This window comes from Carettochelys insculpta, chromosome 3, assembly GCF_033958435.1.
Source record: "Carettochelys insculpta isolate YL-2023 chromosome 3, ASM3395843v1, whole genome shotgun sequence".
Lineage (NCBI taxonomy): Eukaryota > Metazoa > Chordata > Testudines > Carettochelyidae > Carettochelys > Carettochelys insculpta.
Window position 1 is genome coordinate 125,466,449 of NC_134139.1, and position 25,831 is coordinate 125,492,279.

Below are 25,831 nucleotides of genomic sequence, written 5' to 3' on the forward strand. Positions count from 1 at the left end.
ACACTTGAATTATTGTCTTCTATCATTTTAAATAAAAGCAAACTGTGTGAAGCAGGTGTGGATGTAGAATCTTGATATATGATTTGAATAAATGTAATGAACAAGATGTATGGAATGAAGCAGGGAGTAGTGAGAGAGAAGAGTGGTAACTGGGAAACATAATTAGTGTTGTACATCTACTGCATTAATTGTGCACGAGTCAGCCTGCACTTTGAGGGCCAAATGCTCAGCTAACATACACTTGCATAAACAATTTCCACCAGGTGAAAATGTTGTCCAGAGAGAGAGGATTGCTTGCGACCGGGGCTGTTGCAAACAGGCCGACTGCTAACAGGCGGGAGTTTTGAGAGGGAGCTATAACAGCAACGAAGGGTCCTGTGGCACCTTATAGACTAACAGAAAAGTTTTGAGCATGAGCTTTTGTGAGCACAGACTCATGCTCAAAACTTTTCTGTTAGTCTATAAGGTGCCACAGGACCCTTCGTTGGTGTTACAGATCCAGACTAACACGGCTACCCCTCCGATAGAGGGAGCTAGTTACTCCTAACATCCTTAAATCTTTTATAACATCCCCATCTGAAACTTTTACTTAAGAACCCCATATAGAATTAAATTAAATCAGAGGAGGAAATGGAGGCAGAAGACCAGCAGCAGAGCGGGGGCTACCCTGTTTGTGTTGAGTGTAATATGTATGATACCTACCCTGTGGGCGGGTGGCTTATGTGTGCACTCGATGCAAGGAGCTCCTGGCCCTCAGAGACCGAGTGCAGGCTTTGGAGACCAGGGTGGCTGAACTGGAGGAGTGAAGGGAGGCAGAGAGTGATACTGATGAGGCTTTCCAGGACGTAGCAGGGCTGTCACACCTCCAATCTGACAGCCCCGATGCTGCTAAGGAGGATGAAAGGCTCAGGGAAGGAGAGCAGTCAATGGGGGCAGAGGGAAACCATTCTATAGTTGGGACCTTCCTTCCAGAGGGTGCTATGGTATCCTCTTGTGCTGAGGATACCTCTCCAGGGGAGGGAATGCTAGTTGTTAGGAAGAGGCAGGTATTAGTAGTGGGTGATTCGATCATTAGAAATATAGATAGTTGGGTTTGTGATGACCGGGAGAACCGTATGGTGACTTGCCTGCCTGGTGCGAAGGTTGCGGATTTTTCGAGGCACCTAGACAGACTTATATGCAGTAGTGGGGAGGAGCAGGTGGTTGTGGTACATGTAGGTACCAATGACATAGGGAAGGGTAGGAGAGATGTCCTGGAGGCCAAATTTAGGTTGCTAGGATGGAGACTGAAATCCAGGACCTCTATGGTGGCATTCTCAGAAATGCTTCCAGTTCCACGCGCAGGGCCAGGTAGGCAGGCAGAACTTCAGAGTCTCAATGCGTGGATGAGATGAGGGTGTAGGGAAGAAGGGTTTAGATTTATTAGGAACTGGGGACACTTTTGTGGTAGGGGGAGCCTATGCAGGAAGGATGAGCTCCACCTAAACCAAGGTGGATCCAGGCTGCTGGCGTTAAACATTAAAAAGTTTGTATAGCAGTGTTTAAACTAAGAGATGGGGGAAAGCTGACTGGTGCGGAGAAGCACGTGGATCGGACAGAGACTTCTCTTAGGCGAGACTCCATTGATAGAGATGCTCTAGATTTCAGTCAGAAAGAGAAGGGAGATGATAGAGTATGGGCCAGATCAGATGAGAAAAAATCACATATAAAAGAATCCAATGCGTCAGGGAAGGGCAGGCATATGAATAGTGATATTTGTGTAAAAGCACTTTAAAAAACTGCTAGAAGTCTGTCTAATAAGATGGGTGAATTAGAGTACCTTATATCAAAGGAGGAGATTGACATAATAGGCATCACGGAAACCTGGTGGAGTAAGGACAATCAGTGGGACATTATCATACCGGGATATAAAATATGTCAGAAGGACAGAATGGGTCGAGCGGCTGGCGGAGTGGTACTGTATGTGAAAGATAATATAGAATCAAATGAAATAAAAATCCTAAATGAATCAAAATGTTCCATAGAATCACTATAGATAGCAATCCCTTCCTCTGATGGGAATATAGCACTAGGGATATATTATCGACCACCTGACCAGGACAATGATAGTGATGCTGAAATGCTAAGGGAGATTAGAAAGGCTATCAAAATAAAAGACTCACTAATAATGGGGGATTTCAATTATCCCCATATTGACTAGGTACATGTCACCTCAGGAAGGGATTCAGAGAGAAAATTTCTTGATACCTTAAATGACCGCTTCTTGGAGCAGCTGGTACAGGAACCCACAAGGGGAGAGGCAGTTCTTGATTTACTACTGAGTGGAACACAGGATCTGGTCCAAGAGGTTACTATTACAGGACCGCTTGGAAATAATGACCATAACATTTAATATTCCTGTGTTGGGAAGATCACCGCAACAGTCCAACACTCTGGTATTTAATTTCAAAAAGGGGAACTACACAAAAATGAGGAGGTTAGTTAAGCAGAAATTAAAAGGTAGAGTAACTAGAGTAAAATCCCCGCAAGCTGCGTGCAAACTTTTCAAAGATACCATATTAGAGGCCCAACTTAAATGTGTGCCCCAAATTAAAAAACACAGTAAGAGACCTAAAAAAGAGCCGCCGTGGCTTAACAACCATGTAAAAGAGACAGTGAGAGACAATAAGGCATCTTTTAAAAAGTGGAAGTCAAATCCTAGTGATCAAAATAGAAAGGAACATCAACACTGCCAAATTAAATATAAAAATGTAATAAGAAAAGCCAAAAAAAGATTTTGACAAACGGTTAGCCATAAATTCAAAAAACAATAGTAAAATGTTTTTTTAAGTACATTAGAAGCAGGAAGCCTGCTAAAAAGCAGTGGGACCCCTGGATGATAGACACATAAAAGGAGCAATCAAGGAAGATAATGCCATTGCGGAAAAACTAAATGATTTCTTTGCTTCAGTCTTCACGGCTGAGGATGTTAGATTCCCAAATCTGAGCCATCCTTTATAAGTGACAAATCTGAGGAATTGCCCCAGATTGAAGTGTCATTAGAGGTGGTTTTGGAACTAATTGATAAGCTAAACAGTCACAAGTCTCCGGGACCGGATGGTATTCACCCAAGGGTTCTGAAAGAACTCAAATGTGAAATTGTGGAACTATTAACGGTGGTTTGTAACCTATCCTTTAAATCAGCTTCACTACCCAATGGTTGGAAGACAGCTAATATAACACCAATATTTAAAAAGGGCTCTAATGGAGACCCTAGCAATTCTAGATCAGTAAGTCTAACGTCAGTACCGGGCAAATTAGTAGAAACACTAGTAAAGAAAAAAAATTGTCAGACACGTAGAGGAACATGATTTGTTGAGCAAAAGTCAACATGGTTTCTGTAAAGGGAAGCTGTGTCTTACTAATCTATTAGAGTTCTTTGAAGGGGTTAACAAGCATGCGGACAGGGGGGATCCAGTAGACATAGTATACTTAAATTTCCAGAAAGCCTTTGACACGGTCCCTCACCAAAGGCTCTTATGTAAATTAGGTGGTCATGAGATAGGAGGAAAGATCCTTTCATGGATTGGGAACTGGTTAAAAGACAGGAAACAAAGGGTAGGAATAAATGGGTAAATTTTCACAATGGAAGGGGACAACTAATGGCGTTCCCCAAGGGTCAGTCCTGGGACCAATCTTGTTCAATTTATTCGTCAATAATCTAGAGAAAGGGGTAAGTAGTGAGGTGGCAAAGTTTGCAGATGACACCAAACTGTTCAGGATAGTCAAAACCAAAGCGGACCGTGAAGAACTTCAAAAAAGATCTCAGCAAACTGAGTGATTGGGCAGCAAAATGGCAAATGAAATTTAATGTGGGTAAGTGTAAGGTAATGCACATTGGGAAAAATAACCCCAATTGTACATACAATATGATGGGGGCAAATTTAGCTACAACAGATCAGGAAAGGGATCTTGGAATTATAGTGGATAGTTCTTTGAAAACATCCACGCAGTGTGCAGTGGCAGTCAGTAAAGCAAATAAGATGTTAGGAGTAATTAAAAAAGGGATAGAAAATAAGACAAAGAATATCTTACTTCCTCTGTATAAAACTATGGTACGCCCACATCTTGAGTACTGCGTGCAGATGTGGTTTCCTCACCTCGAAAAAGATATACTGGCATTAGAAAAAGTTCAGAAAAGGGCAACTAAAATGATTAAGGGTTTGGAACGGGTCCGATGTGAGGAGAGGCTAGAGAGACTGGGACTTCTCAGTCTAGAAAAAGAGGAGAGTGAGGGGCGAGAGGTATATAAAATCATGAAATGGTGTGGAGAAAGTGAATACAGAAAAGTTATTTTTGTTCCCATAATATAAGAACTAGAGGACACCAAATGAAATTAAGGGGTAGCAGATTCAAAACTAATAAAAGTTTTTCTTCACACAGCACACAGTCAACCTGTGGAACCCCTTACCAGAGGACACCTTGAAGGCCAGGACTCTAACAGAGTTTAAAAAAGAGCTCGATAAATATTTGGAGGTTAGGTCCATAGATGGCTGTTAGCAAGGGGTAAGGTATGGTGCTTAGCCTTTTTTCGAAGGCGGGAGATGGATGGCAGGAGACAAATCGCTTGATCGTTGTCTTCGGTTTTCCTCCTCTGGGGCACCTGGCATTGGCTGCTGTCGGCTGACAGGATACTGGGCTAGATTAACCTTTGGTCTGACCCAGTATGGCTGTTCTTATGTTATGTTGTGCCCTTCCATGGACATTAACATAGGTCTTCAGACACCCAGATTCAAGTCCTTGCTCCTCCACAGACTTTCTCTGTGATGTTGACAGTCATTTACGGTGCATGTATTCTGCAGTCCAAGGTGTGATGGCAGTGTGGATAGATACCACGCTTCAGAGGCAATGACAGAGACTTCAGTTTTGGCTGTGTGAACATGCTGGGGACCCTGCGTACACACTCATGTTGCTAGCCTCCACTTCAGCCTATGCACAGTGTCTGTGCTGCTAGTTTCGGCCACTGTGTGTGGGTACCATCGAGCCACGTTGCAGTCACACCTTAGATCTCAGCGTAGGCGTAAACTGAGAGAGACTTTTATCTATAAAATCAGGACCATAGCACTTCACGCAATGCCTCTGTGAAGTAATGGATGCACAGAGGTACTACAGTCATGGGGACTGTGACCCAAGAATCCTCAAATGTGAACTGACAGAAGGGTTACAGAAATGTCTTGATTCCGGTATCTACATTCCAGTTCATCAAAGAATGTCATTTGAGGTGTTAATTGAAAGACAGGGTAACACTGGTCATTAATATCACTGTGAATTGTAAGCACAGATGCTACACAAGGAGATGTACTGCAAATATGTTCTTAAAATCTAGGTATGAATCAGTTGCAGAATTGGAAAAACGTTTGTCAGGCCAAATGTTTTGTTCACAGTAGATGCATAGATACATACAAAGAGACAGTTAAGAGATGTGACACCAACGCAGAAGGAATGCAAAAAGAAGTCAGGCTAGTCATACTGTCTGAGTGCAAGCAGTAAACTTTGAGGGTGTACAAAGATACCCCTTATCCTGCACCAAGGAAGTAAACAGACAATGTATTTACCTTCATAAATAGGAGATCACAGCTGAATTTGGCTGAAAAGCTGCAGAGAACCAAGAGTGAAAATCTCCTTTAGAACTGAAATTAACCTATTCAGTTAAATTTAGTCTCTAGAAAGCATGTTTATATTTTTATACGTAACTGTTTCCTGTATTCTGTCACTTGAGTCTTAAATCTTTTGATACATTTATAGTAAAAGAAAAATAAGTTTATCTAAATGTGACATTAAATGGATCCTTAGTTGAATCATACAAGCTGGTATGCACACTATTTGTTTGGGGACCCCAGGCCTGGTATTTCTGTGGAACTTCAGTGGATAAGGGGCTTGCTGCTATAGGGAAATACTTCAAAGAGCCAAAGTAAGGATGGGCATAGCCAAGAGGAGATCTATGAGTGGCTGGTGGTGCCATGGAGCTGCCACCCTGTTAAGCACAAGTAAGGCTTCGTCATGCTCGAGACAGAGGGTAACAAAGTGACTCACTCCAAGGCAGCCTGAGAACTGGCACAGGAGCTATCTAAATTGCATGTGTAGAGTGAGATGAGGCTCCTGTATGATGAAAAACTACAGTAGGTCCCTCAAGTTACATGAGGGTTGTGTTCCCAAGCACCCTTGCATAACTCGAATTTCATGTAAATCAGGGGTGGGGGCAGATATCTCTTTCCCCCCCCCCCCCAACAGAATACACATTCTGCAGCTGGGGAAGCATCAGGAGCACCTGGAGCTCCTCTTAAAGAGTAAGTCCTGGGGTTGGGGAGGGGCAGTTGGGTAGGCTTAAGCCTGGCAGTGGGTTGGGGCCATGGGAGGGGGCTGCAGGGAGGTTAAGCCTGGGGTGGGCTAGGGCTGCATGGAATTTTGTGGAGTTGAGCCGGAGTGGCACATGAGGGGTTTGAACTGGGGCAGATGGGCGATCAGCCAGAGCCTTGCACGGGTGATAAGCTGGGGCCATGCTCAGGTGGTGAGCCGGGCTGCGGGGTGGGGGAGAGTGGGATTTTGAGTTGTGCTTAACTCATGTTAACTTAGAGGGTTAACTGTATATTGCAGTGCACAAGAAGCTAGAGTAAGGTTGAACACTTTGTGACTTTCAGTGCTTAACTGTTAATGTGGTTTTAATGCTAGAGAAAGTGGGAATCTTACTGTAAGATGAGAAGCGGTTTCTGTGTAGAAGACGACGGTATAGGTGGGAGACAGTTGTGGGGGTGATGACTTGATACTTGAGAGATGACTTGATACTTGATCTGAATGTGATGGAAATGGAGACTTGATGGCAAGCTTCTAAGAATGGACCTGTAGGAACATTCTTTATGAGAAGGGCTCATTCTGCGTGTTAGTAAGAGATTGAAATCTTCACCTTGTCACTGTAGTATTTTGAAACGTTGAAGACAGTGAAAATCTGAGTCAGAAACAATAGGTGGTGAATGTTAAAATGGAAACTGATTTTTTTTTTTGAAGTACGCAATTTCAAGTCTGAAGAACTCCTTCGGTGCGGCAGAATCTCAGAGTTCCAAACTGACCAGTAACCCACATGCCTTGTTTGGAACCAGAATTGTGCAATCAGGCAACAGTAGATTTTTGGGGGCAAGGGGTAAGGTGAAGCAAATATAGTCCAGTACTGCATTAAATGTGAATTACTTAAAGAAAAAAAATTGCTTTCTACCACATACCTTCGGAGCTATGTACAGTCAGTGTTCATTTGTAAACGTTTCAAGTCCTGTAATGTTTTGTTCAGAGTTGCAAACATTTGAAGAACAAAGGTTGTTTGTAACAGAGTTGAATCATACACAAGCTGGTACGTATACTAACATCTCTGTTCCTGAGATGTTTGTAACTCTTGAGGTTTTACAGTACTCGTTGACACACTCAGTCTCTAGTGAGCAAGTTGTCAGAGCACCCTGGCTGGGTCTACATGTGCCCCTTCCTTCAAAAGGGGCATGTTAATGAGCAGGTTCGAAAGATGCTAATGAGGCACTGCAATGAATATGCAGTGCCTCATTAGCATAATGGCAGCCACGGCGATTTGAAAGTGAGGCTTTTTGAATCGCGTGTCTCCCGTGGAGCCGGGACCTTCCAAAAGGACACCCCCCTCTCCCCAGTTTTTGAAAGCCCTTCTTCCTATCTGTGATCAGAAGAAGGGCTTTCGAAAACTGGGGGGGGGTACTTTCAGAAGGTCTGATCTCCACGGGCACTGTGTGATTCGAAAAGCCACACATTCGAATCGCTGCTGCCACCATTATGCTAATGAGGTGCTGCATATTCATTGCACTGCCTCATTAGCATCTTTTGAACCTGCTCATTGACATGCCCCTTTCAAAAGGAAGGGGCACATGTAGACCCAGCCCGTGAATAGCAAGTGCTATTATTTTTATTTAGTAGATAGTAACTGAGCCTCAGAGACTGTAGATATCCTAGGGTCACACAAGAGGTCTGTATCAGAGCAGACTTGAACCCAGGTTTCCTAAGTCCTTAGGCTGGTGCCGTAACCACAGAGCAATTCTTCCTGTCGCTCCTCCAGTGTGTTTTAAAATGGTATTGTTGCATGAAAGTGTTTCTCACTCTATTTGCATAGCTGTTTAAACCTTCCTGCAGCATAATCATCATGCTATGAGGGGACAGAAATTTGGTCGAACTTGTTGATATTTTGCCCAATATAATCTAAAATATAAATTAGTATGCTTATGAGTCTCATGTTATAGAACTTTGAGCCTTTCTTCCTGTAACTGTTTAGGAAAGGAATGACTAAAACATAGCTGTCAAAGAATTAAACTAAGAATTTTCTCTTGTTGTGTATGAGTTGGCAGCTAGATTTGGAGACAAACTGCATTAATTTTACCAAAAGACATTTTTATTTTCTCATTGTCACCTGGATGTAGGAGCTTCCTTTTAATTTCTGTGTATGGTAGCCAGGGTAAAAACTAGCTGGCCTCTATGTAGTAAGATTGTTCCGAGGATATAAATTCAGCCTAACTGACACAAATTGTATTAGAGATTTAGTTGACCAGTGTAACGTGTTTTTGAACCTTGTGACCTGCAGTAAAAAAGGCTTTATCACAAGACTTATCCTTCAATGTAAGGTTTGAAACACCAGCGATAGGGATCCCTTTTAGCTAAACCCTTTCCCCAAGTGTAACTCAACAAATGAAACATCTGATTCAAGAAGACAAACAGAAGCTGAGATCACACATGGATGTGATGGACAAGGGTCAGTATCGGTGCAGTCTGAAGCTTGTTTGTAGCCCTTTTCTATTAGAAAAAAGTTCAGAAACTGTAACTGATGGAAAAAATAACTACATTTTTCAAGACAAATCAAAGTTATTATAAACAACCCACAAGCACTAACCTTGTTTATTGCTAGGGGTGGGGCAGTTGGATGATATTTTTGTTTGTGTAAATTCATTTCATGTAAATGAAAACTTAGGCCTCAACTTATTTTAGGTAAAACCAGTTGAAACCTAGGAGTCACATTCTTCCCTGAGAAGATTCAGGTATTCCTATCAAAGTGTGTGGTGTTACCTTCGTTCTGAGGGATAGCTGGGCCTTGGAATTCAAGATGGAACAGACCTAATGTCTGTGATATGGCTTACTCTGATCTCTTAAATGTTGAAATAAGGTATCTGTGTTTCAGCAAAAGTACTGAGGTGAAGTATTCCCCCCCCCCCAGGTTGGATGGAATTACCTGTCCTTTCTCTCTGTCAATGCAAATAGCTAATTCTCTTAGTAACAGAGAGAAAGCCATGCTAGTCTATATACTATCAAAACAAAAAAGCGGTAAAGTAGCACTTTAAAGACTAACAAAATAATTTATTAGGTGAGCTTTTGTGGGACAGACCCACTTTTTGAGACCATAGCCATACCAGAACAGACTGTTAGTCTTTAAAGTGCTACTTTACTGCTTTTTTTGTTCTAATGCTCTTAGTTTTTGTTTACTTGTGCTTTATTTGCAGCTACTTTTAGCAATTCACACATGCCTCTTGGGTTTGGGGAAAAAAAACAGTTAGGTTAAAGTTACAGCTGTTTCGTTTCCTGACAGATGCACAGAGATTGGTATTCTGGTTTACTGCAGATGTGCAGACATGCATCAATTTCACTTTGCATCAGTGACATATCACATAACAGGCTGCTATGTACCGAACGCCTTGTTCTGGACGTTCTGCCAAGTATTTTATGCAAAAAAAAGTTTTTCTGTGAAGCAGGTTATATTGTTTTTAGCCAGAGCAGTAGTATAAACTATAAACAAAGTGTGGCGAGTTATGAAGCATGCATAGAAAAATAATTGCATGTGTACAGAGTGTACCACTAAAACAAGCACAGCTCTGTTTGGTGTGTGTTTTTTTTCTTGAAGCCACAACTGAAATGTTTATAGCTGAAAACTGAGATGGTGTAATTTTCTTTTCTAGGAACTGGGAATTAGAATTCCTAGACCGCTGGGACATGGACCAAGCAGATTCATCCCAGAGGAGGAGGTATGTTGTTTGGAAGTACACAGTGAGCTGTCTGCTTTTAAGGAAAAGTTATTTAAGACCCACGTGGTTTTAGAGCAGCTGTTGGTCTGCAAAATATTTTGCACACTGTTGATCATAATAAATTATCGTAGAACTGGTGGTGGTGCTGCTAAACTAGAAAGCAGTAATGGCCATGTGGAATTTTTAAGGCTTTTCTACATGCACATTTTACAGGAGAAATGCAGAGTGGTGTGTTTTTTTTTTTTAATGTGTTATCCTGTTCCATCTGCAGTATTCAAATGTGGGCTGGGTCCTCTTACTGGTCCACAAGGGTCCAGAGGAGCCTCTGTCCTTTCGTTCTGGTGATTATTGTTGTTTTTGTTATGAGCTCTTACCACTTCTCCAAGTGAATGGAAGGGCAGCAGCATTCCTTCAGTTCAAAGAGCTTATGGCAGAAGTGGATTTATTGATGTGATTTTGGTCAGTTTTCTGTGATGTTTGAAGTCTTAATCCTGGGTTTCGCACTATTGCCAGGTAGCTCTTAAGATTTTTTTTTTCCCCCTTAACTAGCATTTATGCTTTTTATAGATGCAGGTTGAGCCTCTCTAGTCCGGCACCCTCTGGACCTGACTGGTGCCGAACCAGAGAACTTGCTGAACCATGGGAGGTCAGTATCATCTAGCAGCATACCAACATTTCCACTGCTTACTGGGTTTTTAGGGGTAAATTAGAGCTAAATAAAAGCATAGAACACTCAGAGCCAAGACTAGTAGCTGAAAACAAACTTCAAGGGATTGCGGGAAATTTGAACACATCCACAATAAGTGGATATCCAGCTAACTAAAATTTTGCCAGACCATGGATGTTGCAGGACCAGAATGTGCTGGACTAGAGAGCTTCAACCTGTATCTTGGTACACTTGGCTGTGTTTGTTGCTGTTGTGCACAATGGCTAAGCTATGCTGTTAGAATAGCATGAGCTGGCGGCACCGTAGATACAAGATAGTATATAAATGCAATTTGAATTTCAGCGCTGCACCTCAAAATGTCATGTGCAATACCCACATACTTAACTGGGAATTCTAAAGAAACTTAATAAGCATTAGATTCTCATTTAGCAGAATGGGTCCCCAAAACTTATTTGAGGAGTCTGAGAACTATGTGGAATAAATATTTCATTTTTTAAATATATCTTGGAAAACATTTCTAAAGCACTTTCTTATTCAAACAGATTCTTCAAGTGGGAAATGAAGATGCCCAGATGCATACATTGTTTGCAGATTCTTTTGCTACTTTGGGCCATTTGGACAACATCACTTTAGTTATGGTTTTCCACCCTCAGTATCTAGAAAGCTTTCTTAAAACTCAGCACTATCTTCTACAGATGGATGGTCCATTGCCTCTTCATTACCGACACTACATAGGGATAATGGTATGTTGGAGTGCAAAACAACAAGCAGAAATAGCCATTTTAGCAACTTTCATTAATCCTTTTTACAATAGATATTAACTACATTGGCTGTGGACATACTTGGCTAAAACTTCGAAATGGCCATACTAATAGCCAAGTTTTGGCCAAGTGTGGCCACAGCCATTTTGTTGTTTCAGCTGAGTGAAGGCTTTTCAATGTGTGTTAAGGGAAATCCCAGCATAATTACCTGAAGTATTGAATGTTTTATAGACTATCTTCGTTTTCTTTTCTGAAATCGTTTTGTGCAATCAGGTCTAAATGCCCATGCTTTCAAAAAGAATGGGAAGAGGAAAAAATAATTTAATGTCATATACAAGAAGATTATTTTGCCATCAGATTCCTGTACAGCTCAAACCCTTTTTTTAAACCAGGTTTTTAACAATTTGTCTCCTCTAGCAAAGCTCAGTATAAATACCTTTTACCATTAAGTCAATATTGCAGAATCTTCAGATTCACACTGTATTTCCTGCAGGATCCCAAGATTGTAGATTGCTGCATTGGCAAAATGGAGACTATATAGTTAGTGTCCATTTAAGGTACCTTGAAACTCAGCCTTATCTAAACTAGAAGTGGAGATTGTTATTCTTTGAGTAAACTATGTGTAATCATACTTCTTACTGGAGAAGTGCCAGTTTTTCTGGCATATACAGACAGGACTTAAGACTAAGTTTCCACAAATCAATTTTAGATTAGGTTTTAAAGATGCAAAATCAAAACATTGGTATGGTGAATATAAATGAAAAATAGTCTCAGAAGGGTAGCCATGTTAATCTGTAGCTTCACAAAAAACAAGCAGTCTTGTAGAACCTTAAAGACTAACAAATTAATATACTAGGTAATGAGCTTTTGTGGGTAAATTTTGAGTGAATGCTCAGTTGCATATTCTTAAGAGGAATTACTGAAACAGGCTACTGTGTTAATCATAAATTATTTTAGGTTTTGATCACTGAAACTCTTACACTTGTAATGAAGATTTACATCATTATAAGGAGCCAATTTGCGAAGATTCTTCTGCATTATAATTTATTTTTTTCTTTCTAGGCTGCAGCAAGACATCAGTGCTCCTATCTAGTTAACCTCCATGTTAATGACTTCCTTCATGTTGGAGGAGACCCCAAATGGTTGAATGGCCTAGAGAATGCACCTCATAAACTGCAAAGCTTAGGAGAATTAAATAAAATATTGGCTCATCGTCCCTGGCTTCTCACCAAAGAGCATATTGAGGTTAGCCTTCTCTTGTGCAACACCCTATGCATCCTTGCTATACAAAATACAGTCTAAATTTCAGTGGTTTCATTTGTAATATAGATAATTGTGATATCTATATTGCAGAGCACTTCGTAGCTGACATATTGCAATCATTTCAGAAATGACATCACAGACTCAAAATAATTACAGGCCTCATCATACTGAGTAAAGTTCTCATCCAGAAAGAAATTCTGCTACAGGTTGCACCTCCCTAGTTCAGCACCTCATGGGTTTTGCCTGACCAGAGGAAGTTAATGCCCCAGTCCCTGGTAGTGCCCCCTCTGGCCATGCACCCTGGCTCACTGGACACCGCTTGCCACTACAGCCAGTGTGTTGGTCCCACAGGGCTGCTGGGGAATGCCACCACTCTGGCCGAAGTCCCCGCAAGGGCTGCCAGCTGGTTGGTCTCCTGCCCCAGTTCTCTTGTCCAGAAGCATTCCTGGTCCTTCTAGACAAGGTATGCTGTTGGACTAGGAAGTGCCAGTTTGAGAAGGTGCAACCTGTAGTACTTTGAATGAATTGCATGTTAATGTATCTATCACAATTTGACTTTGGCAGCCATGATATACAATCCTCAATAGGACGAAAATGTCTTACTTAAAATGTGATGGTATGTCATTGGCAAGTACCACCTGTAGGCTGAGGTTCTGAGAGATCCGACTTGAGACTTAAAAGCAGAGGGTCTATGTTCAGCTATGTACCTTCTTAATACACAGTGATTTAAACATTTCTCATGCACTCCATCTTTTCAAGATGGCATTAGGGCATTAAAATAGATGATCAGCACATTTTAACTGACTTGTTGAAAACTATGTACTTTGAACCTAGAGACTTCAGTCTACTGTGTATGGATATAAAATATACATATTCCTCTCCTGATTCTATGACACTCAAGCTTAATCAATTTTCAAAAGCAAATTATATATGTGAATATAATAGAAGCAATAATATGAAATCTAATGCTCTCCTTCGAAAGCCTCTCTGTCTCCCTATCTAACAGCTGCTGTACAGAGCAGCTTTTCCTGCCATTGCTTTTGCTTGCTGGAGAAAGAGTGATACTCTCTCTAGCAAGTGTCTGCCAGGTGGGGAAGCAGAGGCCGGCCTTGTAAGAGCAGAAGGTGCATGCTCTTTACAAAGGCCAAGAACCTCCCACTCCTTCCTGTCTGAAGGAGAAGCTGGGGTTTAAAGCATCCTGTCGGCTACAGATAATTCTTCCCACGTGAAGCCACGGGGGAAGATGGAGTCTTGAGGATCTAGTGTGGTGGGGGAGTTCCTGGCCCCCACACCCCCTCACGAGAGTGCAAATCCTCCATCCTGTGCAGGTTGTCTGTCTGTGTGATCAACATGATGCTGCTTCACAGAATCAAAGGGCTGGTAGGGACCTCAGGAGGTCATCTAGTCCAGCCCCTTGCTTCAAGCAGGATCAACCCCCACTAAGTCATCCCAGCCAGGACCTTGTCTAGCCGGGACTTAAAAAGCTCAAGGGATGGAGAATCCACCACCTCTCTAGGCAACGCGTTCCAATGCTTTACCACTCTCCTGGTGAAGTAGTTTGTCCTAATATCTAACCTATACCTCTCCCTCTTCAACTTCAGACCATTACTCCTTGTTCTGCCATCTGACACCACTGAGAACAGCTTCTCACCCTCCTTTCTAGAGCTCCCCTTCAGGAAGTTGAAGGCTGCTATTAAATCACCTCCAAGTCTTTTCTTCTGCAGACTAAACAAGCCCAAATCCCTCAGCCTATCCTCTGTGCTCCAGACCCTTAATCATTTTTGTTGCCCTTTGTTGAACTTGCTCCTGCACATCCACATCCTTTTTATACTGGGGGGCCCAAAACTGGACACACTATTCCAGATGTGGCCTCACCAGTGCCGAATAAAGAGGAATAACTACTTCTGTAGATCTGCTCAAAATGCTCCTCCTAATGCACCCTAGTATGCCGCTAGCCTTCTTGGCTACAAGGGCATACTGTTTACTCATATCCAGCCTTTCATCCACTATAATCCCTAGGTACCTTTCCATCGTACTGCTGCTGAGTCAGTCAGTTCTCAGCGTGTAACAGTGCTTGGGATTCTTCCACCCCAGGTGCAGGACTCTACACTTCTCATTGAACTGCATCAGATTTCTTTTGGCCCAGTCCTCCAATTTGTCCAGGCCCCTCTGGATTCTCTCTGTACCCTGCAATGAATCTACCTCTCCCCCTAGTTTTGTGTCATCCGCAAACTTGCTGAGGATGCAATCCAGTCCCTCATCCAGGTCGTTAATAAAGATGTTGAATAACACCAGCCCCAGAACCGAGCCTTGCAGCACTCTGTTTGAAATAGACCACCATCCAGATATTGAACCATTGACCACTACCTGTTGGGCCTGACCATCAAGCCGGCTTTCTGTCCATGGAGGATTTGGTTGCAGCCCTCGGGGATTTGCTGTACTTGGCTTCTCAAACTGCTTCAGTGTCCTGGATGGGGGACACATTCCCATCTGCATCCTGGCACACAGCACCAGCCACTATGTCAACCACAAGGGTTACCGCTCTGAAGTTCTCCAGGCCCTGGTGGATCCCAGAGTCCAGTTCAGGGACATCTATGTGGGCTGGGCAGGCCAGACATGTGAGTGTTCCAAAATTCTGGCTGCTTCAGGTGCATGGAGGCCGGGACCTTCATTCTTCAATAGGAGCTCCTGGTTGGAGCTGTCACCATGACACTCTGCAGAGTGGTGGATACCATCTACCTCCTGCAGCCATGGCTAATGAGGCCTAATACTGGCCATCTTGACCCCACCCAGGAGGTATTTAACATCCACCTCAACCAGGTCTGCAACATTGTGGAACAAGCCTTTGGGTGCTTGATGGGGTGGTGGCAGTGCCTCCTCTAGCACATGGAGGTCAGGGCGCAGAATGTCCCGTGAGTGCTGGGCACCTGCTGTGCCCTCCACAACATCATGGAGGACAAAGGAGATGCCTGTGGGTATCCGAGTCCAGCCCCAGCTATGAGCAGCTGGTCACTGCTCCCAGTCACCAGGCCCACTAGGCTTTTCTTATGGGCCCCACTGACGCCCTCACTACTCCTACCATCCTCACACCCACACACAAACCTCCACCATCCCACTGCCAAGGACATGAGCTTCCTTGGAAAAATAAAATTTTTACTTTAAACTATTATCTTACAGAGTTTTAGAGTTAAATGTTTAATAACTGTAACAATGGGAAGGGAGCAGCCTATCTATACGGGGGGGGAACACTCAGGAGCAGGGGTGGAAGGCAGAAAGCCCCGTTGGCTCTGGGATTCCCTTCCCTCCCTGTGTTCAGGATCCGCGGTGGGGCTGAAATGGGGTGGCAAGCATGGGCAGGTAGGGCCATGGCAGGGCTTTGGCAGGGTTGGACTCGGTGAGGGGCCAGAAGGTGGGTCATGTTGGTCACGTGCTCCCTCAGGATGCCGCTAATGTCCTCCAAGTTGGACGTTAGCCTGTCCCAGGCCACTCTGTGCCAGGCCAGCTCAGCATCCTCCAGCTGAAGGTATCACTCTGCCACCTTGGCCTGGCGGTGGCTGGCAGCGTCATCCCCCAATTGTTGCTGAGGTCTCTGGCTGTATGCCTGACATGGCGCTGCTGGGGGTGTGTGCACCTGGGCCCTATACACTGCTTCTGGGGGCGCTCTTTGGGACAATGGAGGGCACAGGACTCTCCTGGTCCTTGGATGGCACAGCTTTGTGGAGAGAAGAATGGTGTTTCAGTCCCTTATCACAGTTGTCGGGTCTGTGCCCCTGGGGGAAACACCACCCCCCCATCCAAAGGCATGGTGGCTATGGGGTATAATGGCTACGTAGATATTCCCTGCCCACGTGGGACAGTCCCCATGTGCAGTCTAGCCCCGCCTACCTCTAGCCACTTGTATGGCTCACCGTGCTTTACATGGAGGCGGGTGCTGGCTGTTGCCAACGGCTGTCATAGGGTGCTGGGGGCCTTGCCCGGTGTGGAGATGTCCAGGCTGGGATCACTGGGAATGTGCAATGGCCTGCTGGCAGCTGTTGCCCCTTCCCTGCACAAGCTGGGATGTGTGCCCCTCCCACCTCCCCAGGGATTTACCAGAGGGGCTGGTGATGCCTGGCTCCCACTTGCCTGGCTGGGCGACTCGGAGGGCACGTTGATCATGAGATTCCCCTTGGCGCTTGACCATTCCAGGGCGGGGGCTGGCTCTTGGCTCCTCATGTGCCTGCAACTGTAGCTTGTCCCCAGCTGTGTCCAGGATGACAGGTGGTGGGGAGCTGTCCCAGGGCCCCAGGATGGACTGGAGCTCCCAGTAGTAGGGGCGGTGGAGGGACCTCCCCTTGAGGGTCTGGCCTCGTTCCGAGCCCAGGTGTAGCTCTGATGGAGCTTCTTGACCTTTCTTCAGACTTGGTCTGGAGGGTGCTCGGGGTGTCCCTGGTGCTGAGTCCATGGGCCAGGTGGGCAAAGGCGACTGCATTGCGGCACTTTACCCCCATCTTCCTCAATGCTGTCTCCTCTCTTCACGGTCTGAGGAGGTTTCTTAATTCTGGCGCTGTCCAGGAGGGAGGGGCCACCCCGCTTTTTACTTTTCCTGAGATGCAGGCTCTTGGTTGCCCTGTGAGGGCTGGGGCTCCTGCGGCAGGCAGCAGCTTGCCATCTGTTTTTTCCAGTTTCAGTGTGCGTGAGGGGGCATGCCGCACTGAACTCGTGGCTGTGGTGCTAGCACGCTCTCCGCTTTGTGCCATGGGGTTTCTGGATCTGTACAGCTTTGAAGGTCAGCCAGATGCAGAGATCATAGAGCCCTGCTGCTGCGGGCCAGGGCGTCTCCGTGCTCTAGCTGGCTGTAGCCGTGCCATTGAGGAGGACTCTTTCGAAAGAGAATTTTGAAGGCGGAACGCTCTCCCTAACACGGGATTGGGCGAGGGATTTCAAATTCTGTAGCGTGTTGCCACAGTTTCCTTTTGAAAGAATGCATTGTATGTATAGACCCTCCTCGAATTCTTTCAAAAGAGCCAGATATTTCAAAATTACTTACACATGTGGACCCAGCTTCTCTGTTTGGTCCTTTTTGGAGATAAAGTCTGTGTTTATCTGGGTGACTTTTAGCTTGCTCAGGAAAGACATAATGAGAGTTTGAATTCTAGAATGGTTTCTTTCCAGCAAAAAAGTTCCTGGCAAATGCATTTAAAAAGTTTGTGGGGCTAGGCTGATTAGCTTATTGACGTTTCTGAGCCACCCACCCAGTTTTTATTTATTTATTTTTTAATAATTTTGCGTTGTGTTTCTCTTGAAGCAACTTCTGAAGACAGAAGAGCATAGCTGGTCCCTGGCAGAGCTGATCCATGCAGTTGTTCTCCTTACGCATTACCATTCACTTGCCTCTTTCACATTTGGCTGTGGAATCAGCCCAGAAATTCATTGTGAGGGTGGCCACACCTTCAGGCTTCCTTCTGTCAGTGACTATTGCAACTGTGATATTACAAATGGCAACCATGGAGTGGATGAAACTCACGTCAGCCCAGCTGGAAGCATTTCAGTAAGGATCTGTTAACATCTAAGAGTCTGAGTGCATAACAATCTCCAGTTCTAATAAGTTCCTAGTAAAGTGTATTGCATTGATCCAGTAAGTGGATGAGATCTTGTTCTGCATTTGCATTTCACTGAACTTACAGTGGCACAGCAGAATGATTTACCCAGAGTCTGGGTGAATGTGGATGGAAGTTGAGGGGGGTTACGCTATATATAGATCAGGCTGAAATGGTAACACTGGAGAAGCGATGAGAAGTGGCAGTTACATCTGTCTGTCCCCTCAGTTGAGTGTGCCTGTCTTTCATTTGTCACTTGGCAAACTGAGGGTTTAGGTGGTCTGCATGCAGCTTCTGAATCTCCGGTGGTAGCAGTTGCTAAGGTTTGCTTTTTGCTGGAGAATAAATGCCTCTTTGTTTTACCTGAGACAAACTCCACAGACCATTCAGAATATTCTGAATGCCTCATGTTAGATGGTAGGTTTTGTCCACTAATTGTCCCTGATCTGCACTTCTGGTAGTGCAGGGCATTTTCATTGCAGGCTGCTTGACTCTCTGGAACTGCTCTCCTGTTTTGGGTATATATGGACTCAATGCAAGACTCCCATTTACCCAGGCTTTCCCTGTAAGAACAGCATACTATGTGAGGCAGAGAGAAAGTAGAGGACAGATTGAGTGAAGATGAGGATTTTCTTTATTATGGCCTGAGGGATTTTAGTTTCACCATTCGTTTTTACCTTATAATTATCCAGCAAAATGTGTTAACACTGAGTACTGTTCAAATTGTAATGAAATTATTTTATTTTAGTTAAAATGTTGTTAAAATCATACCAGAACAGTCATATCTGTATATCTCTACCTAAGAGGAGTTCCGGTCTTTCTAGAAAATGTTTTTTTTTTCTTTTTTTAAATATTTTTAAAAAGTTAATATGCAAACCAAAGCTGGAGTCTGAGCTTTAACTTTAATCTTTTGGGTTTGACTGTATCACAACTGCACCATTATAGTATATAGAAAAATAAAGTGTCTGCATTTCTTCTAATTTTAAGACAACTGAATCTTTCTGTGAAGTTGAAGCACTTATGGAGAAAATGAAGAAGCTGCAAGAGTGCAGAGATGAAGAGGAAGCCAGCCAAGAGGAGATGGCCACACGTTTTGAGAGAGAGAAGAGAGAAAGCATGTTCGTGTGTTGTTCAGGTGCAAATACATAAGTGGTGATCATTTAGAATTAAACATGTTCAATGTATGTTGATTTCTTCAACATCTGCCAGTTACCAAACTGGTATTTCTGTGTGTTATTGCACAAATGAAAATGTAACTTAAAAGGATTGCCATTATAGAAGCACGATATTTTTCTTTAAAATAAAAAAAACCAACCCTTAAAAGGAAGTAAGGTACCAGTAGTTTAGTGGCATCTCTTCAATATACTATAATGCCCACTGACTCCATGTCTTCCAAAATAATTTAATTTGGCCTCCTCCATATAATTCATTACTTTCCTACACAATATAATGTAAAACCTGAAAAATTTCAGGACCCGTAGCAAACATTCAGCACTAATGTGCACAAGTTAAATGTGGGGTGTGCTGCTTTTCAGTGAAGCAGGGGATTGTTCTTAGGATCATCTACTGGACTACTGTCACTCCGGGTTCTTCCCCAGAAATTTGCTTCAGATTAAAATCTGGTGTGTAAGCTGAAGAGCTCTGTTTGCCTGGACTTGTGATCCAAAGAATTCTACTTCCTTCCCTTGAAATTTTGAAAAATGTAGAAGTAAGATGTCTGTCTGGTTTGTGTGTGTGCATGGCTGTATGTAAAATAAACAGGAAGCTGGATTTTTCCTTCACAGAATTGCCTGTAGACATCTATGCTTCTGTAGTTGTTGTAGGCTATACATATCCAGAATCCTTAAAATTAGTCAGAAGAGGTTGTGTGCACCTAAAAGAGTGCAGATTGTCTGTAAGTGGAACCATACTTCTCTCTGCTGCTGCAATTCATGGTTGCTTACCAAGTGAGGAACTAAGATTAGTGGAAGATAAAGGATGACTAAAACATGGAGCCAGTTTCTTCTGATTTCTTGACTATCTGAAAAGGACTGATAAACTGGGTGCTATCCCTATTCAGGCAACTACACCAGTGTTCCCCCTCTGTTCACTCAAGTACACCCACTTTAGGCACTTAGCTCCTCAGCGTTCACAGCTCTAGAGTGGAGACCCACATCTGTCTCTCCTGGACAGGGTTTTTCCAGGTTGTACCATTCCTTGCCTACACTGATATCCTTAGCAAGCCAGACTGCCCAAATAAACTAATGCCTGCATTCTGCTCGCTCTCTAATGGCTAGGAATTGCTGCATTACAAATTACCATGCAGCTTTCTCTAAGCAAGCACACGTATTCTGAAGGTGAAAGCATTACATAAAAACATTGAAACAATAAAGGAACCTCACACATATTAAAAAGCTTATCCAAGATCACCCCAGCTCAGTCTCAGGCTCTGGTAGTTGTCACTCCTTCAAACACACAACTGGGTTTCCCTTGGGCTCTAGTTTCAAAACTGATTCAGATTTAGAACTAGAACCCAGACTGGGCAGAACGACTACTTCTCTGTACAGCTGTGGGCCTTCTGTCACAGGTTATCAGTGGACAAAGACCCTCTTCTCAGGTCATTGCCTAGATTTTTTTTTCATAATGGGAATTGGGGAATTTGCATTCTCCTCTCCCAGGAAAACCATTTAATGTTTTTTTGTTCTAAAAGTCCATTCTTGTGACACATTGTTTGAACCTCCAGGTCTCACATGTCACCCCTTTCAGAGGTTACATATAGTCGTGGCCCACAATAATACATAAACCAATCATTTAATTCAGTGGACCCCAGAGGTACTTAATTAGAAGGTCTCGCAAGGAAATTCTTATTTTTCACAGGTTCTACTATAAATTACTAACTCCTCCAGTTACTACAAGGTAACCAAATCTTGCAGTAGTTCTATGTATTAGGATTATTTCTTGGGGTGAGGGGAGAAAGATGGAAGAAGGGAGAGTATTACCTTGACTTACTGTGCAGTCAAGAATCCATAACAGCTTTGCAAGAGCTCTTGCATTTTTTTTTCTTGCTGGAATATGCTTAGATTAACCTGTGGAAACACCTAGGCTGTGTCTACACAGGCGCATATCTTCAAAATAGCCATATTTCAAAGATTACTAATGAGGTGCTGAACTGAATATTCAGCGCCTCATTAGCATTAGGGCGCTTCGAAAGTGCCACTTTCAAAAGCACGAGGCTCGGCGCGACTACACGTGGGTCCTTTTCGAAGGGACCTGCACCTTTTGAAATCCCCTCATTCCTATCAGTGATCAGGATAAGGGGATTTCGAAAGGTGCGGGGTCCTTTTGAAAAGGACCCCTGGGTAGCCACACGGAGCCGCACGCTTTCGAAAGCAGCACTTTCAAAGTTCTGTGGCCGGAAGCGTCCTAATGCTAATGAGGTGCTGAATATTCAATTCAGCGCCTCCATTAGTAATCTTCGAAATGGCTATTAGCATGGCTGTTTCGAAGATTTGTGCCCATGTAGACACACCCCTACTGTTTGCTTAACAGAGGATGAGGAATCGGCACCAACGAGGGATGTGTCTCGTCACTTTGAGGATCCGAGCTATGGATATAAAGACTTTTCCAGACATGGAATGCATGTGCCTACGTTCCGTGCTCAGGTAACTGACGAGTGATCAGTAACCAGCATCAGAAAATGCATGCATCAGTGTGTTAATTTGTACCAATTACTGAGACTAGATGCAGGTTTCGGTACAAACTATTTTCTGGAGGAAGAGATTTATTTTTCCTTTTAAAAATAAGTATTGTTCTCTTGAGCAATACATTTATAGTTATTATATTTGATAAAAAATTAAACTCGAGCGTCAACATACCTGCATGAAACGTTTGGTCAGTTTTGCTTTTCTTTATTTTAAGGACTATTCCTGGGAGGACCATGGCTATTCCTTGGTTAATCGTCTTTACCCAGATGTGGGGCAGCTGATTGATGAGAAATTTCACATTGCTTACAATCTGACCTATAATACAATGGCCATGCATAAAGATGTAGATACCTCCATGCTTAGGCGTGCAATTTGGAACTATATCCATTGTATGTTTGGAATAAGGTTGGTCTTGTCATTTTCCTTATATAAAACAGTTAGATTTTGCTAGTACCCTTACCATTTGTTTTTCTGATGGAAGAAAAGCTATTTATTACGCTGTCATTGATGAATCATTGCCACTATACCAATGCAGGAGCAAAACTCCTACTTAAATGGTTTAAAGATGGGTATTTCTGGAAAGTAAATCTGTTTACAGCTGGAATGACTATAAATTGTGTAAATCAGCTTGAAAGATAATTTCTAAGTGAAATTCTAGGATTGTGGGACATGTAAATGAAAGTGTATTCCTTTCAATTCTGAACAGATATGATGACTATGACTATGGTGAAATTAATCAGTTGTTGGACCGCAGCTTTAAAGTTTACATCAAAACTGTGGTTTGCACTCCTGAAAAAACCACAAAAAGAATGTATGAGAGCTTCTGGAGGCAGTTCAAACACTCTGAGAAGGTACTGTCTGCTTGTATTCTGAGTAGCTCAGTGGATTGAGTAGTGCAGTAGTACGCATAGTGCGCTACGACAAGCACAGAATCAGGGCGTTTCCATTGTGACACTCTTCAATCTCATTTCTGTTGGATGAATACATCCCTGAACTTGCTGAATACACTTTCTAATAAGGACAACTTTTCCTTGTTTTGTAAATACCCTTGTTTGTCCGTTAGCTACCTTATTTGGTGGCCATTATGCAAGTACTCTTGTTACGTAGAAGGAAAAAAATAAATTGTTAACCTTCTTATGGATACACACAGTTTAGTTAAAGCCTTTTCTCTAAGGCCAGTTGAGGAATCAAGGCTGTGGTGCATCATAAGGATCCCCTTACGGTCCATGCCTCAGATGGCAGTGCTATGGGGTGTTCTTTTGCCCTAGGAATAGCCCCCTGTAATATATTTGTCCCTAATACAAATAATCCCATCTGTTACGGGCATCAGGTTCCCTGTAGCAGTCTTCAGCCATAAAGCTGTCTCTTACAATGGTGCATGGAGGTGCTTCCCCTCACAGCAGATCTGGGGTTAGCACCCACTGATGTTTATGGTGTCCATTTATACCTGTCATCACTAGTTCAGGCTGTCTTTAAGTTGATATCTTTAAAGCTTTTGTTTGTGACTGTAGTGCCAAGAACTTTTTTAAATGAAAGCTCATGTTTTGCTGTATTAATGCAACACTGGGATCTGGGGCCCTAGGCTTATAATGCCTGTGCCTTAGACTTGGTCAACATACCTACATACCTTAGTTCTGAGAGTTATTTCATGCTCTGGCTGGTAAAGTTAGGTCAGCCTAACCCCAATTTTAGATCAGCTAAATTGATAGAGCTTCTCTGTAAATCTCATTAGCATCTCATGGAGAGGTGGGTTTGCTGTAGTCTCTTCTGCTGTGGCATTGTTGCAGTGCTGCAGCTGTGCTGCTATAGTACTTATAGGGCGGACGTACCTTTTAATCTGGCCCTACTCCTTCCTTATCTTAGAATGTGATGTATGATAGCGTCAAACCCAGGAGATCTCCTACTTCTCTGACCCACCACCCCTTCTGTCTAAAAGACTGTTTGAAAATGTTAAAAAGCTGTTTTGCACCTGTAGCATTTGCTGGAAATCTTTCATCTCCTACAAGCTCTGTGGCAGGGAGAAGGTTTTTCACACGTGTAACTTAATTTTATTTTTTATTTATTTATTTTTAAGGTTCATGTTAATTTGCTTCTTGTAGAAGCTCGGATGCAAGCTGAACTACTTTATGCTCTGAGAGCTATTACACATTATATGACCTGATATCATCTTTGGCTGACAAACGACGATGGAATGTTCAGCAGATAGAGCCTATGCCGTGAACTTACTCAGCACCAGGACCAATGGTTGCTAGAAATTGAGACTTTGCCAAAACTCCTTGTGTTTCAGCTATTTCATTGTTGAAATATTGATGTTTGCCACTGAGCAGTGACAGGCACTTGAAAGGATGGAGTTGTGTAGAAATGCTACCTGTTCACAATATTGGGCTTTAGACAGCACAGGAAACCATGACTTGTGGCAATACAACAGATAGTAAATACATAAATTGTGTATTACGTTAAATACAAAGGGAGCTGGAGCATAAGAAGAATTTGAAAAAAATAGTGCAACTTGACAACTCCTGCTTCTGATACCAGAATAATTTTAGAAGGCCCTGATGCTGCTTTTGTGCTGGTGGAATGAACTGAGATTGGCTGGTCTAGTGAAGCTGTAAGAGAAAGTGAGCACTGCTGTAGTCTGAGCCTACATTGTGTGTGGTTTTACAGAAAATTTGCCTTCTTGTTTAGCGTCTTTAAAAAAATCAGCACTAATCTTCCTCAGGTCGTGCTGTCAGCTCTGAAGGTAAGAGATCTCTTGCTGTATTGTCGCCTTAACATGTTGTAGAGCAGTGTGCTCAGAATTCTTTGGTGAAATCCAAAGCATAATGGTCTTCCTGTAGGGATGGGGGAATTCAGTCCTGAAAGCTATTTTAGATAAGTCTAGAACTACATGAATTGCTCCTTTATCTGCTTTCCAAGGATGAACATTTTCTATCACTGATGCCTGTACTTACGTTGTCATGCATCTTTTGTTTCTTGGAGCTAGCTAACCTGTGGGAATGTTACTCTGCACTGTCAGTGTATCGCAAGCCCAGTGCTGCTCTTAAGCATCTGTAAAATCATTAAATAACTAAGCTGAAAAAAAATCTATTTTTAGTAAATCAAAACATAAAAGATAATGTTCAATATACAGTTGGTTTCAGCGGATATGAAACTTTTGTATGAGTGGGAATTGCTTTTGAAATCTGTCAGTATTACTGGTATTTTTAAATAAAGGATAGTAACTTTTTATGTTCTTTATTTTACACCTTCTTATTGCTTTAAACTACTTGCCTATATGCTCAAATACCCACAAAACTAAAGGTGGTAAACATTTGAGAAGAATAGCTGAGCAAACCTACTATATAACTTGTGGAGCTGACAGAACCTCCCTATTTAATGATTCAGTTATTCAGAGAGCTAGACACTAATAGGAAAATAGACCTTAGCTACTAGCCCAAAAAAAAGTGTGATATTGTTAGAGGTATTGCATGCACACGCAAATATACTTATTCTCTGATTTATGCCATTAACAAGCTCCTTCATTTATTATTACCTCTGAACCTTTGTTGTGAAGGGCTTGATTAAATGTTACTTGGCTTTCAGTTGAAAACTAAAGCCCACTGTAGTAGAATAGGAATAATATAAAAATAGATCCTAAAAGTTAAAATATTATCTGAAATAGGCTGGGGGAGAGATTAATAAACTGTCACGAAATTGTAACTAACAGGAAGCATCTGCTATTTCCTCTCAACTGGAGTTTGATGTTCCAAAACCATATAGTGAGAACATGGCTTTAAAGCGCAATTTCTGAAACTCATCTTTGTTTAACAACCTGTATCTAACCCCAGGT

At 42.8% G+C, this 25,831-nt stretch overlaps 1 protein-coding gene across 5 annotated transcripts in view; it reads left to right on the top strand.

Annotated features, from left to right (window-relative positions):
• Window positions 1-25,228, top strand: part of SESN1 (sestrin 1) — a 125,516-nt gene extending 100,288 nt beyond the window's left edge. For 2 of the 5 annotated variants that reach the window (XM_074990772.1, XM_074990773.1), the window contains exons 2-11: window positions 9,984-10,049; window positions 10,617-10,695; window positions 11,259-11,459; window positions 12,540-12,722; window positions 18,028-18,270; window positions 19,307-19,454; window positions 21,848-21,960; window positions 22,217-22,407; window positions 22,709-22,853; window positions 24,077-25,228. In XM_074990772.1, coding sequence (XP_074846873.1) covers window positions 9,984-10,049; window positions 10,617-10,695; window positions 11,259-11,459; window positions 12,540-12,722; window positions 18,028-18,270; window positions 19,307-19,454; window positions 21,848-21,960; window positions 22,217-22,407; window positions 22,709-22,853; window positions 24,077-24,163 — 1,456 coding nt within the window. In that variant the 3' untranslated portion in view covers window positions 24,164-25,228. The remainder of the gene's footprint in view (window positions 1-9,983; window positions 10,050-10,616; window positions 10,696-11,258; window positions 11,460-12,539; window positions 12,723-18,027; window positions 18,271-19,306; window positions 19,455-21,847; window positions 21,961-22,216; window positions 22,408-22,708; window positions 22,854-24,076) is intronic. The other 3 variants (XM_074990769.1, XM_074990771.1, XM_074990770.1) reach the window with 2 other exon arrangements.
• Window positions 25,229-25,831: the final 603 nt, after the last annotated feature.